This window comes from Neoarius graeffei, chromosome 10 (genome assembly GCF_027579695.1).
Source record: "Neoarius graeffei isolate fNeoGra1 chromosome 10, fNeoGra1.pri, whole genome shotgun sequence".
NCBI lineage: Eukaryota > Metazoa > Chordata > Actinopteri > Siluriformes > Ariidae > Neoarius > Neoarius graeffei.
The window spans coordinates 36,318,741-36,337,121 of record NC_083578.1 but is presented as its reverse complement, the minus strand read 5'-3'; the positions used below and the strand labels follow the sequence as shown (position 1 = coordinate 36,337,121).

Sequence of the window (18,381 nt, the reverse complement as noted above, 5' to 3'; positions counted from 1 at the left end):
CCGCCATTGATTGTAAGAGTCCCTCGGAGGTGCATGCGCATTCTTTGTATTCGGCTATGAGCAAGTCACTTTGTTTTGAACGAGTGGTCTGGGTTCCTTGTAAGTTCAGAGCAAACTAAAAGACTACTTTGGCTACGATGTTGTTCAGGAAAACCATGTGAGCTTGACAGTTGATCTTAGGAGATAATTTAAGACATTGACCTTAAGAGGCTTCTGGGAATCCCACCCCATGTCTGTATTTGTATTTGTTTAGGGCGGCATTTGGACACATCTGTTCAATCAAAATAATGTATTTTTGTATTTGCTTACATCCTTAATGTTTGTCTACAAACAGACTGCTTTATGCATATGCACTTGCACTGCATATTAAAAATAATTTCTTGTTGTTTTCCTTAGAACTCTTTCATCACCAGTGACTCTGTGAAAGCAGGTCAGTCAGTCTCTCTCTTAAGCCTTTATTTATTTATTTTTTTACTTGCAGACTTTATTTCATGTTTTTAAATAGAAATTTTAATATTCACTGTTATAGCAAGGTATCAAAAATAGGCAAAATTAGCCTAAAACCTCAGAGGGTTAAACAAGCCCTGTGTACAACCCTCTAAAAATACAATATAAACTTATGTCTACAAAGATTGTACATCCTGTAGATTCATTGAAAAAAAAGATGAATAGGTTATTTATTAAGTGCTACATATACACTTGCGCTCTCTCCCTCTCTCTCTCATAGATAGGCTATATGCCTGCAATATAAAATCTTATATTTTTATAATAAATTTGAAATTTTATTGAACTGGTCCGGCATTGTCTGTCCCATGTTTCACTGACACTGGTATACATTTGCACAATAGTTTTCTTAATAAAAATAAGCACACTGTCATATCAGTAGTGCATGCAATGTGGATTGAATTGATGGTTGTCACACAATCACAGTGCTTACATAATTTGTCTGATGTGCATTGTACAATGCAATACAACAGTATTGCAATAAAGATGTAATGCCACTAGTTCACAAAGCCTGTAATAATCTATTCAATCTATTTCGGGCAAGTGTTTCCTTAAACTACAATGTAGAAACATTGATAACATATGTATAATACATTGAATCTGGTATACTATATGGCCATACATATGTGGACACCTGACAGATCACACCCATATGTGCTTGTTGAACATCTCATTATAAATTTCACCACTTCTTTGATGTTTTAGGTTTGGCACTAGTGTCAGACAGGATGTCCTGGCATGCAGACAGTGTTCTAATTTGTCCCAAAGGTGTTGTGATCAGGGCTTTGTACAGGCTCCTGGATTCTTCCGTACCAACCTTTGTGCACGGGGGCATTACAAGGTTTTGGTCCCTTAGTTCCAGTTAAAAGGAAAATCTCAAAGCTGGTGCATATGAAGACATTGTAGACAATTGTGTGCTGTGGAAACAATTTGGGGAGGACCCACATATGGTGGGGGGTGATGGTCAGGTGGCCACATACTTTTGGCCATATAGTGTATAAAACAAATGAATAAGCGTATACCCACTTATTTAGGAAGTAGAAAGGATCCAAAGCATTTTTACTAAATGGCCTGCTACAGGTGGGAAAAAGACTCACTCTTATCCAGAACAGACATGGCAGGGACAGGAAGACATGCCTCTGCTATATGTGAGAGTTTGAGGTACAGTTTCACACCAAAGGTATGGATCTTGGCCAGGGCATGATCTAGAGCATGTCTATCCAGCTCAGTAGTCTGCTTCGGCATCTTGGAATGTGAATTGCAATTCTCAGACTGCGATCTTTGAGATTTTTCTGCTTCCTTTACCACCCTACCCACTGTGCAAGGTAGGATATGTTTATATATCCTCTTCCAAATTCAAATTGCTCCAAACTTTTAAAACTTGCTTTATACCCCAAATAGTATTATAGTTTTTTTCCTTTTCCTTCCTCCCCCCACTGCTTGTCAGGTTTTTTTATATCCATTATCTGATTTGTACATAGTTTTCATTCACATCAAAATATTCAGTGAACCCCTATGCTCTGTGGATGGAGTAACTGTCATCCTGAAAGAGATAGGATAGAAATGTTTTATCATAAGAGACAGGTGATTAGTGATCTGTACCATCTGTAATCAGATTACTCAATGATTTGGCTGATTTAAAAAAAAAAACAAAAAAACAGTTCTCAGGGTGGAGAGGTGGGCTGCTTTATGTGCTTGAGTTTGTCTACATAGGGCATGTAGAAAGTGTTTAAATCCTACTGTTGGATGTTTCAAATGCTTTTGGAGATAGCATTTTCTATACCACCTCTTCTTTGGATTGTTGTGGGACCAAGTAGGACATTGCTGGATTGGACTTCCTTCCAGTAGGGCCAACTCTGTGTTATGAACTCTTCCTCATTCTCAGTGCAGCACTGTATGTTTCACGCAGCATGATGACAGTGTAACATAATGGTCAAAAACCAGACTGAAATGTTTCATAAATATTGTTTAAATCAAGATAAAGACTGCAGCTGGTAAGCAACAACCCTCACAATACATCTTGCAATTAGTTAGGTTAGAAATGGGCCTGTAATTATTGAAGTTATTTGGCTTGAGGCAGGGTTTTTTGAGGCTTGGTAAGACTGATCCCAGAGGTAAGAGAACAGTTGATAAAATCTGCAAGAGTAGGGATAACAGAAGTCATGGAATTTTTAAGGAGAGAAATAGGAACAGGATTGAGTTGACCGAAGGAGGAATTAGATTTCTTAATAAATTCAGACACATCAGCTGGAGTAATAGCAGTAAAGCTATACAATAGCTAAGGTAAATGTTCTGGAAGGGTATCATCAGGAGAAGTGTTTGACAGTAAAAGTGTTGTAAATTGATTTAATCTTATTTATGAGATGTTTAAGAATGGAATTGCACAAGTCAACAGACCCAGAGACCACAGTGGCAAGAACATGCACAAGGCTATTAACTGTGGCAAAAAAATGTTCATTCCAGAGCTCCCTCCAGAGGCTGATTGTGTGGCCTTCACTCCTGTGATCAGTCCTCCACCTGGCTTCGAAGATGACATGATCACTCCACTTCCTGACTGCAAGGACGAGACCTTCTCTACCTCCTAGCTTTCAATATATCATGCCACTTCTTGACTGCAAGGATGAGATCATTGTTCTGCCTCCTAGCTTTGAAGATGACATTTGCCGCTTTTCCGCTGAGCCGTGCCGTGCTGAGTCGGGCTGAGCGGGGCTGTTGGAGTTGCATTTCGACTACAACCGTGCTGAACCGTGCTGTCTGGAAGTGGGTGGACACATTGGGTGGAGTTAGCGAAAGTGGGTGGACGTCAGGTGATGTCGTTAAGCAGCGCAAACAGTGACATCAGTGAGCTTTTAAGTGGTAGTCTCACGACCCGAATAGTAAACAATAAACATGGAGGACATGGAGTCGTTAGTGTTGCTGGTCTTGGTGCTGTGGCTTGTTGTCACTGACAACGCGGACAGATACTGGCAAGAGCGTATAGATGAGGCGAGGCGCATAAGGCTTCAGAAATTCTCGTAATTCTTAATTCTTCTCCTTCCGGGTTTGTGGTGTTTACAGATCCCAGCGCGCTCGCGGGGCGTGTGTGGGCATGTGAGGACACTCCTCCTCACCAATCAGTGCACAGGGGAGTGTCTGCTCACGCCCCCAGCCTCACTCGGCTCGCTTTGGCTCGCTTCGGCTCACTTCAGCCCCACTCCAAAACGGTGCGAGTTTTAGGGGCTAAGCAGGGCTGAAGCGAGCTGAGTCGTGCTGGTTTTTGGTAGTCAAAACGCGAGCCGTGTCGGGCTGAAGTGAGCTGAAGTGAGCTGAAAAAGGGTAGTGGAAAAGGGCCATTTGTCACTCTGCTTCCTAACACTGAGGATAAGGACCTCACCCTGCCTCTTGGCTTTAAGGATGTCACTCCATCTGCTGAATCCTTAATCATGCCTTGGCCTGAGTCCATGCCCTTGCCTTATCTTTGCCCCACACCTAACCCTTACCCAGGCCAAAAACCTATGGGGCATTATCCAGCATCAGGCCCTTCCCCAGAAGCCCTAGTCCACTTATTCGTGGCATTGGTTGGTGTGCCAGGAGTTACATCATCTAGTGGTGGTGGTGGGGGGTCTGTTATGAACTCTCGCTCACGCTCCGTGCCAACGGCTACTTCTGGGTTCACAGCCCTGAACTACATTTTTCAATAACAGCCCGCAGGATGGGCTGTGGGTCCACGCAGCGCATGATGTTAGCAATTAGTTGTTCTGTATCTCAGCTCTTAATGGACTCGCATTAAAGATGCATTGAACACTCATGCATGCTGAAGTATAGTCAGTGTTATTCTTACCTGTGATTACGAAGCTGTATGATTCCTGTTCCATGTTTCAAGTCATTGACTGACTGTGTTTTGTTTTCTTGTCTCATGCCCTAGCTTTGCCTTGGATGTCCAGTTTGTAGATCACCCAGTTTATGCATGTTTTTGACCATTTTTCTGCTCACTGATTTGGATGTGTTTACCTGAGCTGTTTTTCAATTAACTGTTTTAACTTCACCCGCATCCTATTAACCCCCCGTAAAGTTGTGACATTCTGCTTGAACACTATGTAGCCTGTAGCTTGCCAGCCAGGATTTCCTTCCTGTGAAGGCAGAGGAGCAAATGTTGTGGGCATCAGGGGCAGTGCCAGAGATATATATTTGCTGGTGCTATGAGGCTGCTTGAATTTTCAGTGAGGGTGCTCTGAAATTTAGAGTTACCCATTAATGTGCTGTTATAGTTTAAATACCTTTGCCAAAGAGGTTCTACTTTTGGTTTGTCTTCAAACAAAATTATGCAAAAACTGCAGTTCCAATTTTCATGAAACTTGGTGGAAAGATGTAGCATGGCCCAAGGAAGAACCCATTCAATTTTAGAGTGGATCTGATTCACAGGATGGCTTGACAGATTTAGTTTCACTTTCACTAATGTGGCGGCATTTGGCTTTGAAAGAAGTCTGCACTCTCAGAGTTCCAGGCTGGATCATGACACCTTCTAAATCAAGAAAGTACCGCTGACCCTACCATTCAGGGATGACATTCCACAAGAGGAAGTAATTGCCTGCCTTGAATAGGCCCCAGTTAAGGAAGAACTAGTTAAGGCTCTCAAGCAACTAGCTTCAGACAAGGCACCAGGACCTGACTCCATCCCCAGTGAGATACTTAAAGCTGGTGGTGAGCCTCTGATCTAGGAGCTACACTCATTATTACTTAGAAGAAGCCTTTATTTGTCACACTTGCACTCAAGCACAAACTTAAGCACACAATGAAATTCCTCCTCTGCATTTAACCCATCTGAAGCAGTGAACACACACACGCACATACAAGTGAGTAATGAGCGCGCGCACATACCCAGTGGGCAGCCATGCTGCAGCACCTGGGGAGCAGTTGGGGGTTAGGTGCCTTGCTCAAGGGCACTTCAGCCCAAGGCTGCCCCACATTAACCTAACCACATGTCTTTGAACTGTGAGGGAAACCGGAGCACCCAAAGGAAACCCACGCAGACATGGGGAGAACATACAAACTCCACACAGAAAGGCCCCTGTCTCCGCATCTCCCCAAAGCACAGTGTGGCTTTAGAGGAAGCAGATCAACTACTGACATGTTCACTTTAGGACAGGTACTAGAGAAGTGCAGAGAACAACATCAAGAGCTCCACATTATATTCCTAGACTCAGTTAAAGCATTTAATTCTGTGGACAGAACACTCATGTGGGGTCTGCTTTTGAAGATTGGTACACCCCAAAAGATAGTTAACATCATGCACAGCTTTCACGATGGCATATGTGCAAAGTTTTTCATTGGTGTAGAATTCACAGACGCTTTTAAGGTGACTAGTGGATGCAGGCAAGGTTGCATTCTGGCTCCCACCCTCTTTCTGGGAAACATTTCACCACCTTTGTGCTGAAACATGCTTTCAAGAATTTGCCAAACTTTGGGGTTGCTTGATGGAAAACTGTTTAACACACAATGGCTTAAGAAGAAGTCAGTACTCGCTACCACATTAGGGTAATTCTTCTATGCTGATGATGGAACCTGCACAATGTCTAGTGCAGATGATCTTCAGACTGCAACAACTTTCCTGAATGATGCATGTAACATAAGTAAGCAAAAAAACTGAGGTGCTTCATCTGAACTGTGATAACCCTGCACTCCTCATGATTGACGACCATCTGCTCAATCAGGTTCACAAGTTTACCTTCCTTGACAGGGCTCGAAATTCATATATTTTTTCACCAGCCAGCCAGACTAGTTACCTTCTAAAGTAACTAGCCAAACAGAAAATCAACTAGCCAAAATTTGTTCATGTATGAATTTTACTTCTGTCAAAAATAATGCAAAAAAGAGAGTAGTTACCATTGTTCATAACTAATGTGCATTTATTTCAAGACCCGAGTATTTTGATATGTTGTTAAATACATAAATGAGAACAACACAGAGCACCATAATATAATATTAACAAATAATAATATATTGGAAAACTTGGCAATTTGGTGTATGAGTATTGAAAACAAATATACTTACTATCATGACTATAGCACCCAAAATATGTCCAACATGCTTTGTAGTGCTGCTGCCTTTCGTGATGACGTTTTTTTTTGCACAATTTACAAATTGGCATTTGCTGTTCCACGTCCTCGCGATATCCAAAAAATGCCAGATGACTGACCTCTTACTAGTTCTTTTAGGAACCAATTCGTCCGCTTCCATTTTTAATTTGTCGCTGAAATTGACAGAGCTTACACGGTAGCCTATGCAACACCAGCGATTGCACGAACTGAGTCAGTGCTGTAAACCGAAACTAGAAAATCTTCCCGCAAGTTCCTTTCAGCACCTAGATGTCGCCCGGGATTGGTTGGTGTGTGATTTTTTTTTTTTTTTACCCTTAGGCAACCTCTCACGTTACTGCCTGAGGGACAGGGAGAAAACCATCGGAAAAGGTTTTAAACAAATGCAACAAACACGAAACAAATGCAAGTCAGCAGATGACCATAAAATACTCGATAGTTACAATATAATAATTTTATGTATCTCACACAGAATTTTCGGAGATATGTCGAGTACATTCGATATATCGCACAGCCCTAGTCTGAATCTTCGCTTCATATATATTTTTTTATTTTCAACTAGCCAGCCGGGCTGGCTAGTGACAGGAATTACCCGCCAAATGACAAATTAAGTCGCCTTGGGCAACCGGACCACCGCAAATTTCGAGCCCTGCTTGGTGACCATGCATCACTCAACAGTGAGATAAGCAGGAGGATATCCTGTGCTGCAGTTACATACAAGTCCTTAATATCAAGGTGCTGGAATAGATCAGGGCTGTCAATCACAACAAAATTTGCTGTCTACAAATCTATTGTCCTTCCAACTCTCCTTTATGGCAGTGAGACTTGGCCCATGCTAGCCCCTCATAGCCATAGGCTTGAGGTACTCCATCAACAATCCCTTAGGCAAATCCTGCATATCAAATGGTGGCAACTTTATGAACCAGGAAGTCCTTAGGAGAGGAATGACCAATTGAGGTATTTCACCTGATGTCACAGGGTCACGTGACGCCCCGGTGTCCGCCATTTTGAAGGTCAAGCTAGCTAATGTCAACAACATAGTAGCTAGTATGTTACTGTAGCAATGTTTATGTTCAGTCATTTGGATGACTGTTAAAACCTTTCAGTCTCAGGTTTTTCCTTTACTGTATTTACTAGTTTACTGTAATTATGATCCGGCAGCTATTTACACCGGATCCAGTGTAAATAGCTGCCGGAGCGCGCGCCGGCTTGCTCCCCCTCAAATTAAGCAGCACGCTCCGGCTTGCTCCCGGAGTGCTCCGGCCAAGGTTCCCGAGCGCGCTCCGGCTTGCTCCCCCTCAAATTAAGCAGCACGCTCCGGCTTGCTCCCAGAGTGCTCCGGCCAAGGTTCCCGAGCGCGCTCCGGCTTGCTCCCCCTCAAATTAAGCAGCGCGCTCCGGCTTGCTCACGGAGTGCTCCGGCTGAGGTTCCGGAGCACGCTCCGGCTTGCTCCCCCTCAAATTAAGCAGCACGCTCCGGCTTGCTCCCGGAGTGCTCCGGCCGAGGTTCCCGAGTGCGCTCCGGCTTGCTCCCCCTCAAATTAAGCAGCACGCTCCGGCTTGCTCCCAGAGTGCTCCGGCCAAGGTTCCCGAGCGCGCTCCGGCTTGCTCCCCCTCAAATTAAGCAGCACGCTCCGGCTTGCTCCCAGAGTACTCCGGCCAAGGTTCCGGAGCGCGCTCCGGCTTGCTCCCCCTCAAATTAAGCAGCGCGCTCCGGCTTGCTCCCGGAGTGCTCCGGCCGAGGTTCCGGAGCACGCTCCGGCTTGCTCCCCCTCAAATTAAGCAGCGCGCTCCGGCTTGCTCCCGGAGTGCTCCGGCCGAGGTTCCGGAGCGCGCTCCGGCTTGCTCCCCCTCAAATTAAGCAGTGCGCTCTGGCTTGCTCCCGGAGTGCGCTGCTTAATTTGAGGGGGAGCAAGCCGGAGCGTGCTGCTTAATTTGAGGGGGAGCAAGCCGGAGCGCGCTCCGGCAGCTATTTACATTGGATCCGGTGTAAATAGCTGCCGGATCATAATTACAGTAAACTAGTAAATACAGTAAAGGAAAAACTTGAGACTGAAAGGTTTTAACAGTCATCCAAATGACTGAACGTAAACATTGCTACAGTAACATACTAGCTACTATGTTGTTGACATTAGCTAGTGCTAACAGCTAGCTGCTAGTACACTGCTACAACACAGACACCGACCCTAATAATACAGTTCTTGGTCATTGCCTGGTAACAGCAAATTTATAACGGGCCATGTCTCAACAGACCAAGAAGTTCTCAATGACATTTAATAACATTTTGTTTATCCTGAGGACCGAAAGTAAATGAAAATGTGAACAAACCTTAGCTGTAATAAGATGGCGACCACCGGCTCCAGGGACGACCCACTGATGTAGGCATGTTACCCAGCCTGACACAAAATATTTGTAGGCATCCAAACTCTTATACGCTTTCAGATCAATACCTGTGTATGGCAATGGGTTTTTAACGACATAGGTATACAGATCATGTGGACCGAAGTCAGGTAAAGACGAGGGCTTCGTGTACTTCCGTACGTCAGTGAACAATCCTGGTGGAAGCAGGTAAACGTCGTTCTCTAAGCCTGCTAACCTCAATTTTTGCAAATACCTCTCCCTCTGCTCGCCCTGTAAATGCCCTACGTTGCTGGATAGTGAAGGTGTTTTCTGCATCTCGCTCCTTTTTCCTTTTATGTTTTTTGTTTGTCGCCTTCCTCGCATTCAAACTGATTCGAGCCATGACGTCCAAAATGGCAGCCTAACGATGCATCACTTGACTTGGTCACGTGGGTGAAAAATCTCAATACAGTAGAGATGAGGCTAAGAGATAACTGTCTAAGATGGTTGGGTCACATATCAAGGATGGACAATAGTTGCATTCCTAAACAACTCCAGAGCGCTGCAGCTTCCCACTCTGGAGAAATTCACTGGAGACGCTCTCACCTGTAAAGGTTTTCTACTGCAATGTTCCATGTATTTCGCTACTATGCCTAACCTTTCTGATGAACACAAGATTGCTAAGTTTCTTTCCTTCCTCACTGGTAAAGCACTCCAATAAGCAAGTGCTGTTTGGAACAAAGGTGGTGAGCAGATGACATGAGCCGTTCCTCACTGTTCAAGAGAGAGTGTTCGACCATGAACCTGAGGGGATTGAAGTACAGTGGTGCTTGAAAGTTTGTGAACCCTTTAGAATTTTCTATATTTCTGCATAAATATGACCTAAAACCTGACCTTAATCCAATCAAAATGTTGTGGAAGAACCTAAAGCAAACCGTTCATGTGAGGAAACCCATCAACATCCCAGAGTTGAAGCTGTTCTGTACAGAGGAATAGGCTAAAATTCCTCCAAGCTGGTGTGCAGGACTGATTAACGGTTACTGGAAACGTTTAGCTGCAGTTATTGCTGCACAAGGGGGTCACACCAGATACTGAAAGCAGAGGTTCACATACATTTGCCACTCACAGATGTGTAATATTGGATCATTTTCCTCAATAAATAAATGACCAAGTATAATATTTTTGTCTCATTTGTTTAACTGGGTTCTCTTTATCTACTTTTAGGACTTGTGTGAAAATCTGATGATGTTTTAGGTCATATTTATGCAGAAATATAGAAAATTCTAAAGGGTTCACAAACTGTCAAGCACCACTGTAGGTGAGAGTTTGCTCACCATATCACAGGGTTCCAGAAGTGTGGCTGAGTATGCCCTAGACTTCAGAACATTAGCAGCAGCCAATGGATGGAACAACCCTGCTCTGAAAGCTGTTTTCCGCCAAGGTCTTTGTCCCAAGGGTCTGAGCGAACTAGCTTGCAGAGATGAACAACTCATACTGGCCTCTCTCATCGACTTAGCCATTCCATTCACCTTGATCATCTGTTGGCCCATCAACCCTCCATTCAAGAAAGCATAAAGCTGGTCCAGACTTCTGAGGACAGTTCACCCATGGAAGTATCACGCACCCGGTTAACATGCTCAGAGCATGCAAGGAGGAAAAAGAAGGGTCTGTGCTTCTACTATGGGAGCTCCAAACATCAGTTCAAGCACTATCCCATCCATCCATCCATCCATCCATCCCGTGCAGCTCCAACAGAAGGTCCAGCATGCACTGTGAGTCTGGTGAGAAAGTTCAATTCTAAATCATTTAACGTTCCATCTATCTGTAGCCACTCATCCTGTCCTACAGGGTCGCAAGCAAGCTGGAGCCTATCCCAGATGACTATGGGTGAGAGGCAGGGTACACCCTGGACAAGTCGCCAGGTTATCGCAGGGATGACACAGAGACACAGACAACCATTCACACTCACGTTCATACCTACGGTCAATTTAGAGCCACCAATTAGCCTAACCTGCATGTTTGGACTGTGAGGGAAACTGGAGCACCCAGAGGAAACCCACGCAGACACGGGGAGAACATGCAAACTCCACATAGAAAGGCCCTCGTCGGCCGCTGGGCTTGAACCCAGGACCTTCTTGCTGTGAAGTGACCGTGCTAACCACTACACCACTGTGCTGCCTCATTTAACGTTCCAGTGTTAGTTTTACTGGTGAGTGGCCTAGTAGTTAGCATGTCCACCTCTCAATCAGGAGATCACGAGTTCTACTCATGGTCGGGTCATAACAAAGGCCATCATAAAAATGGTACCTACTGCCATCTGGCAAGGCACGCTGCAATACAGATGCAAATGGGGAGTCAAACTCTCACGGTTACCAGAGGACTAGCCCCCCCACTGTAACCCTAGCTATGTAATAGGCAAGAGGCCAAGGGCTATGGAAACGGAGATTGGCACCGCCCTATATGCCACATGGCTTGGGAAGGACTTTGATTTGATATAAAAGTTGCCATCTTCCACACATGGCCTTTCTGCTTTCGTTGATTCAGGGGCAGAGGGGAACTTTATCAGCAGCTCAGTCACACAGAAGTTCAACCTGCCAACAACCTGTCTTCAAAGTGCACTCAGCATTAGGACCAAATCGATGGAGGACCCATAGGAGAGGGTTTCGTCACTATGCGTACTACCCTGATTTATATCCAAGTGGGAGTACTGCACTCAGAGCTCATATCGCTTTACGTCACCACAACTGTAAGTCATGATATCATTCTTGGTTACCCTTGGCTTCAACTTCACAACCACTTAATCTCATGGCAGAATAAGGAAATTATCCAATGGTCACCTACCTGCTTTCAGAATTGTATCTCTTGTCCCCAAATCACACACTCATCCACCTCTGTGGAGAGTCCTCAGCTAGACTCTATGGACAATGTCCCTGAATGTTATCTGGACCTTAAGGAGGATTTTAGCAAGGGTAAAGCTTGTGGGCTACCACCTCATCGACCCTATGACTTACTGCCAGGCATGTCACCACCATCTCATCTCATTATCTCTAGCCGCTTTATCCTTCTACAGGGTCGCAGGCAAGCTGGAGCCTATCCCAAGCTGAAAGGCGGGGTACACCCTGGACAAGTCGCCAGGTCATCACAGGGCTGACACATAAACACAGACAACCATTCACACCTACGGTCAATTTAGAGTCACCAGTTAACCTAACCTGCATGTCTTTGGACTGTGGGGGAAACCGGAGCACCCGGAGGAAACCCACGCGGACACGGGGAGAACATGCAAACTCCACACAGAAAGGCCCTCGCCGGCCCCGGGGCTCGAACCCAGGACCTTCTTGCTGTGAGGCGACAGCGCTAACCACTACACCACCGTGCCGCCCTGTCACCACCATGTGGATGTATATAGCCCCTCTCCCAAAAGGAACATGCAGCTATGGAAGAGTACATTCAAGAGGCCCTCAAGCAGGGATACATCTGCCCTTCCAAGTCTCCAGCTTCTGCAGGCTTCTTCTTCGTGGAGAAATGAGGTGGTGGGCTCCAACCATGTATTGCTTACAGGGGATTAAACCAGGTATCCATTAAGTATCCCTTTCCTCTTGTTCATGCAACCTTGGAGCAACTCAGATCAGCAAAGATCTTTTCGAAACTAGACTTACACAGTGCGCATAACCTTATCAGGATTAAAAAGGGTGATGAGTGGAAAACCACCTTCAGCACTACTGCCAGCTATTTTGAGTACTGGGTAATGCCTTATGGCCTTTCTTCGGCTCCTAGCGTGTTCCAATGCCTAATCAATGATGTGCTATGGGACATGCTAGGCAGATATGCCATCAATTATATAGATGATATGCTGATCTACTCCCCAGATAAAGGAAGTCACCAAGAATATGTTAGAGTGGTTCTCAAATGCCTGTTCAACAATCACTTCTACGTCAAAGTAGAGAAGTGCGAGTTCCATCAGAGTAGTATCTTCTTCTTAGGATATATCATCAGCACTGAAGGAGTTAGTATGGACTCATCCAAGGTGTCTGTGGTCATGTCTTGGCCTACAGCCATGCCCATAAGGGACCTTCAGCATTTCTTGGGCTTTGCAAACTTCTATCGCTGTTTTATTAGGGGGTTTAGCATGATTGCCACTCCCTTGACAGCTCTGTTAAAGAAGGGACTTAAGCACCTCCAGTGGAACCCTGTGACAGAAGAAGCATTCAGCCATCTTAAGCGTGCTTTCACCTCTGCTCCAGTCTTACAGCATCCTGTCCCATCCAAACCTTTCACCTTAGAGGTAGATGCATCTAACACTGGAGTAGGGGCGATTCTGTCCCAACATTTTGGGGAGAAACAGAAACTTCATCCAGTAGCCTGCTTTTCAAAGAAACTCTCTTCTGCAGAAAGGAACTGTGATGTTGGTAACAGAGAGCTGCTTGCTATTAAACTAACCCCCGAGGAGTGGTGACACTGGCTAGAGGGAGCCACTCACCCATTCATAATTCTCACTGACCACAAGAATCTTGAATATCTCAGGAAAGCCAAAAGGTTAAATCCTCCCCAGGCCAGATGGGCACTCTTTTACACATGCTTCAATTTCACAATTTCATTTTGCCCTGGCTCCAAGAATACCAAGGCAGACACCCTATCTCGAGTCTTTGGTCCTTCTCATCAATATTCTGTCACCCACCCCATTCTCCCACCCCAATGCTTTCTACAATCTATCACCTGGGACCTAGACAAAGAAATAAGGAATTCATAACCTCAAACTCTCCCCATCAATCTCCCACCTGGCCTACTATGTGTGCCTAAGCATCTTTGAGGCAGACTCATCACTTGGGCCCATGCATCTCCTGACACAGGACACCCTGGCAGCCAATATACTCATCAAATGCTAAGGAACAAGTACTGGTGGAAGAACATGCTCACTGAGATTAACCAGTTCATCACCTCATGTTCTGTTTGTGCCCAAGCTAAGGTTCCTAGAACCCCTCCTGCTGAAAAACTGTGCCCTCTCCCTGTTCCTCAGAGACCCTGGTCCCACCGATTTCATCACAGACCTCCTTCCCTTGCAAGGCAATACTACCATAATGGTAACTATCGACCGCTTCTTCAAAACTCTTAAGCTCACCCTGTTACCTGGCATCCCAAACAGCAGAACTACTCTTCCAGCAAGTATTTGGATACTATGGTATCCCCGAAGACATAGACATAGTCAGTGACCAGGGTACTCAGTTTATTTCATGCTTTTGGACTTGCTTCATGGAAAGATTAGGGGTATCAGTGAGCCTCGTGTCTGGCTACCATCCTCAGTCGAATGGCCAAGTAGAAAGAACCAACCAAGAAATTGGCTGTTTCCTGAGGATCTCCTGCATGTGTAACCAGGGAGAGTGGGCACAAAACTCCCTCAGACACTCTGCAACCCAATTAACACCATTTCAGTGCATACTCGGCTATCAACCGCCCCGTTCCCCTGAGATGACATGCTAAGCCAGGTACAGGCCATGGAGGACTGGTTGACCTGCAGCCAGACAATATGGGAGGAGGTACACCAACGTTTGGAAACAATCAATGCCAAGTATAAAGAATATGCAGATAAACATAGAGCAGACAATCCAAACTTTTCCCCAGACGACAGAGTATGGGTGGCCACAAGAAACCTCATAGAAACCAACACCTGTCAAAAACTTCAGCCATGATATATTGGGCCATTCAAGGTACTGCATCGCATCAATGAGGTCTCATACTGTTTAGAACTTCCTCCTCACAGCAGGTTATCACCTACATTCCACGTATCCAATCTGAAACCTGCCATCCCGGGCCCTCTGGCCGAAAACGCACCAGTCCAGGAGCACCCAGCTCTCAACATAGAGGGTGAATCCATCTACCAGGTAAATAATTTACCCATCTACCAGGTTTTGGTTCTAGACACAGAAGAGGGCAAGTTGAATACCTGGTAGATTGGGAAGTTTATGGACCTGAAGAACAAAGCTGGGTTTCCACAAGGGACATTGTAGACCCACTCCTCAAGCAAGAATTCCATGCTCTACATCCTGACAAACCAGCACCAAGAGGTAGGGGGTGCCTTAGAAAGAATGTAGCTCCTAGAGGGAGCTCCTTGGGGGGGTTCTGTCAGTAAACCAGCTGAGAACGTTCAGACTACAAACATGGACACCTTGAACTATGTTCCCCAAGAATCACAGCACCCTCTGTCTCCAGACTATTGATTATAGCTGCCACTCATCTTCCTAATTACCTCTCTCCCTACTTAAGCCACTCACTTACTCAACTCCAGTGAGAAGTATCATTCTGCTCTGTCCAGTTCATACCAAGCCTTGTATTTTCTGACCGTCTCTTGATTTTTTGACTCTTGCTCTCCCTTTTCACATTTATGCTTTTTGTCTTTCCTCTATTATGTTGTTTGCCGATCACCCAACCCTCGCTAGTTTCCTGACTTCCATTCCTGTTTCATGTTTTGGCTTTGTCGACAGTTTGCACCCCGCTCTCCTCTGCACATACATCCATAAGTGCCTGCTCCCTGACACTAAGTGGGTGTTATGGCTAAGTGGTGCACTAATACTCAACACCTGGAAGAAATGTGTGACTGGCTTTTCTGTGAACAGAATGAGAGACACAGAGACATCAAGTACACAGTTTTTCAATCAAAGCTTAAGCAATTGCCAACAATTACATCCAGATCACCTGTAAATGAAACATCAGTGTTACTTTTGGTCCAAGGGGTTGGAAAGGTCAGCCCTTACTTACCTCAAAAGGTGACAGTTTGGATCTTGAATTGGCGGTTATTCAAATTTTGCAAGGGATGGATAGTAGAAGGTCAAGTCGGCCTCAGTAGTCTGAGGCTACATCCACATGACAACGGCAATGAGATTTTTTTTAAAAAATATCGCGTCCACATGGGCAATGGATCAGTAAAATATCAGGTTCATATGGCAACGCAACGCTTGCTGAAAACGATGCAATACACATGCCACACCTCTACGTGCGCTGTAAGACGGTCCCATCGGAGACACCAGAACAACAGAAGTAGTAGACGCATGTGCATAAACCCCTTCTTCTGTAGCATTAGCCACATAAAGTTTTTATTAGTCAGTAGCATAAAATAGTATCTATTGTCTAAGACACTTATTTATATTTCATATTAAAACGTCTATGTAAATTAATACATAGAAAGCCTGGCCAGGCGCTGAATGTTCTTCTGCCTTCACTTTAAGAGAAATTCAGGGCGAGCATGAGCCTAGGTTCTTCCCTGTCACTGTCACACGCGCACACCTTCTCACTCCCTGTCCTATGGCTATAGTCCCTTTAAAATCACATGCTCGTTTTTTGAATGGTGACGTGGAAAGAGGAATGAACGGGGGTAGATGGAAGCCGGTATGCCAACATTCTGAGATCCTCCAGAATTCTTTAATGGTCCGGAATAAATTGAATGCTACGTATTGATGAATTACTTTGTTCTTCTACGCCCTTTTTGAGGAATGTATTGTCAGACTTAAACCAACATCTGAAGAGGTGAGATCGCTCCTTTTTTTTCCTATTTTTGCTGGCGGGATTGTTTTTGTTTTTGGAAAGCGCACGGACGGTACGCGGTTTGGTACTGCTTCCGCAGTGTTTGGACTAAAGACTCTGCCCTAAGGGCTATTCTCTCACTCTCTCTCTCTCACTTTGCACCATTACACAAATATTCACAGTGAAAATATTTTGTAAGTGCGTTTCATGAACCAAGTTATAGGATTTGTTGACAACTCACATTGAGTTCGTTACACTTCTACCTGGCGTGAAGCACTGACAGTCATGTGGTTGTGACATCATCGTAAACAAATCTGTTCTACTCATCCAGACGACTTTGCAACGGTGCCGTTGCCAGATTTTTTCACTCTGGAACCCGTTCTCAAAAGATTTTGTTTTGGGGCACCCAAAACGCCGGTGCCGTGTGGACGCCAGGCCGAAATGATAAACAATTTTATCAGATTCACCTGAATCCGTTGCCGTGTGGACAGGGCCTGAGTCTGTAAAAAAAACTGTATAGTCTGTCAGGAGACAAAGAAAAATGAGAAAACATTGAATAAATGGGTGATTCAGAAACATCTAGGCAAGGCTTGCCCTCTTTGGCTACGTTTACACTAGACCGTATCTGTCTCGTTTTCTTCGCGGATGCACTGTCCGTTTACATTAAACCGCCTGGAAACGGGAATCCGCCAGCGTCCACGTATTCAATCCAGATCGTGTCAGCTCTGGTGCTGTGTAAACATTCATAATACGCGGATACGCTGTGCTGAGCTCTAGCTGGCGTCTCATTGGACGCGACTGCTGAAAAACGGCGCGGACTTCCGCCTTGTATCACCTTTCATTAAAGAGTATAAAAGTATGAAAATACTGCAAATACTGATGCAAATACTGCCCATTGTGTAGTTATGATTGTCTTTAGGCTTGCCATCCTTCCACTTGCAAGTAGTAAGTGATATGCGCTGGGATCACACACATAGCGGCTCAGTCCCGAATCGTGGCTTGTGCACTTCACTCGCGTGCTCTGTGAGCTGCGCAGGGCCGGAGTGCGCACCCTCCAGAGGGCACTCGCTGTTCAGGGCGGAGTGATTTGGAGCGCAGGATGCCTGCGGAGCCGAGCGTATCCGCGTATTGGCGTTGCTGTGTGCATGGCTAACGGTTTTAGTGTAAAAGCGAATCGTTTTAAGAACGTTAATCTGATGATCCGCTGATTCGACGTAATGTAAACGTAGCCCTTGTCTGCCTGCTTATTGACTTCGTCTACTAAGTGGTTCCCATTACTCTGAGTTGAGTCACCAGAGTCATGACCTTTGGTTTTGATGATGGATAATAGTTTTGGGCAGGGAACATGCTTCTAAAAGATCTGTGACGAGAGGCATGTAATATGTTTACCATTAGTGGCCTTAAAGCCAAGTGAGTGCCAAATTTTCCCAAAATCATGAGCTACCTCAAAGGCGTAATGGGAATATGTATAAATAGAAAATCCATGCAGAAAAATGAAATCATTAGCTTTTGAACAAGAGCTGTCAACAAAACACATGCACACCATGCTCAAAGGGAGTCTGAGACATATCACACCTCAGCAATGAGGTGGAGGTAATTTAATCTAGACAGTCATGTTCCAACCATGCTGGATCTGGGCCAGACCTGCAGAAAGACAACAGGTGGTGTAACAAAAGAGCTGGGGTATTATCTGATGTGACAGGTTTGATAGACAAGTTCTGTGTGGCACACAGGATAAACTAATAACCAGAACATCACTGAGCATTCATATGTTTTGTCTGAATATTGTTTAAAACGGAGTCTACCTGATGTGATGAATGTAAAATCAGAGAGTGAGACAGCACCAGTTTTTCAGCATCAGTCACCAAAAAAGCAGAGGCTGCAACAGCATGTAAACACAGAGGCATATCTTGGACCACTAGCGCCAGGGTTGTTGATAGATAAGCTGC

The 18,381-nt window shown here is 45.0% G+C and overlaps 1 protein-coding gene across 1 annotated transcript in view; it reads left to right on the top strand.

The window, feature by feature from the left end:
- Positions 1-18,381, top strand: part of si:dkeyp-117b11.1 (B-cell linker protein) — a 262,865-nt gene that overhangs the window by 145,993 nt on the left and 98,491 nt on the right. Inside the window, exon 13 of the mRNA XM_060931747.1 lies at positions 397-430. Coding sequence (XP_060787730.1) covers positions 397-430 — 34 coding nt within the window. The remainder of the gene's footprint in view (positions 1-396; positions 431-18,381) is intronic.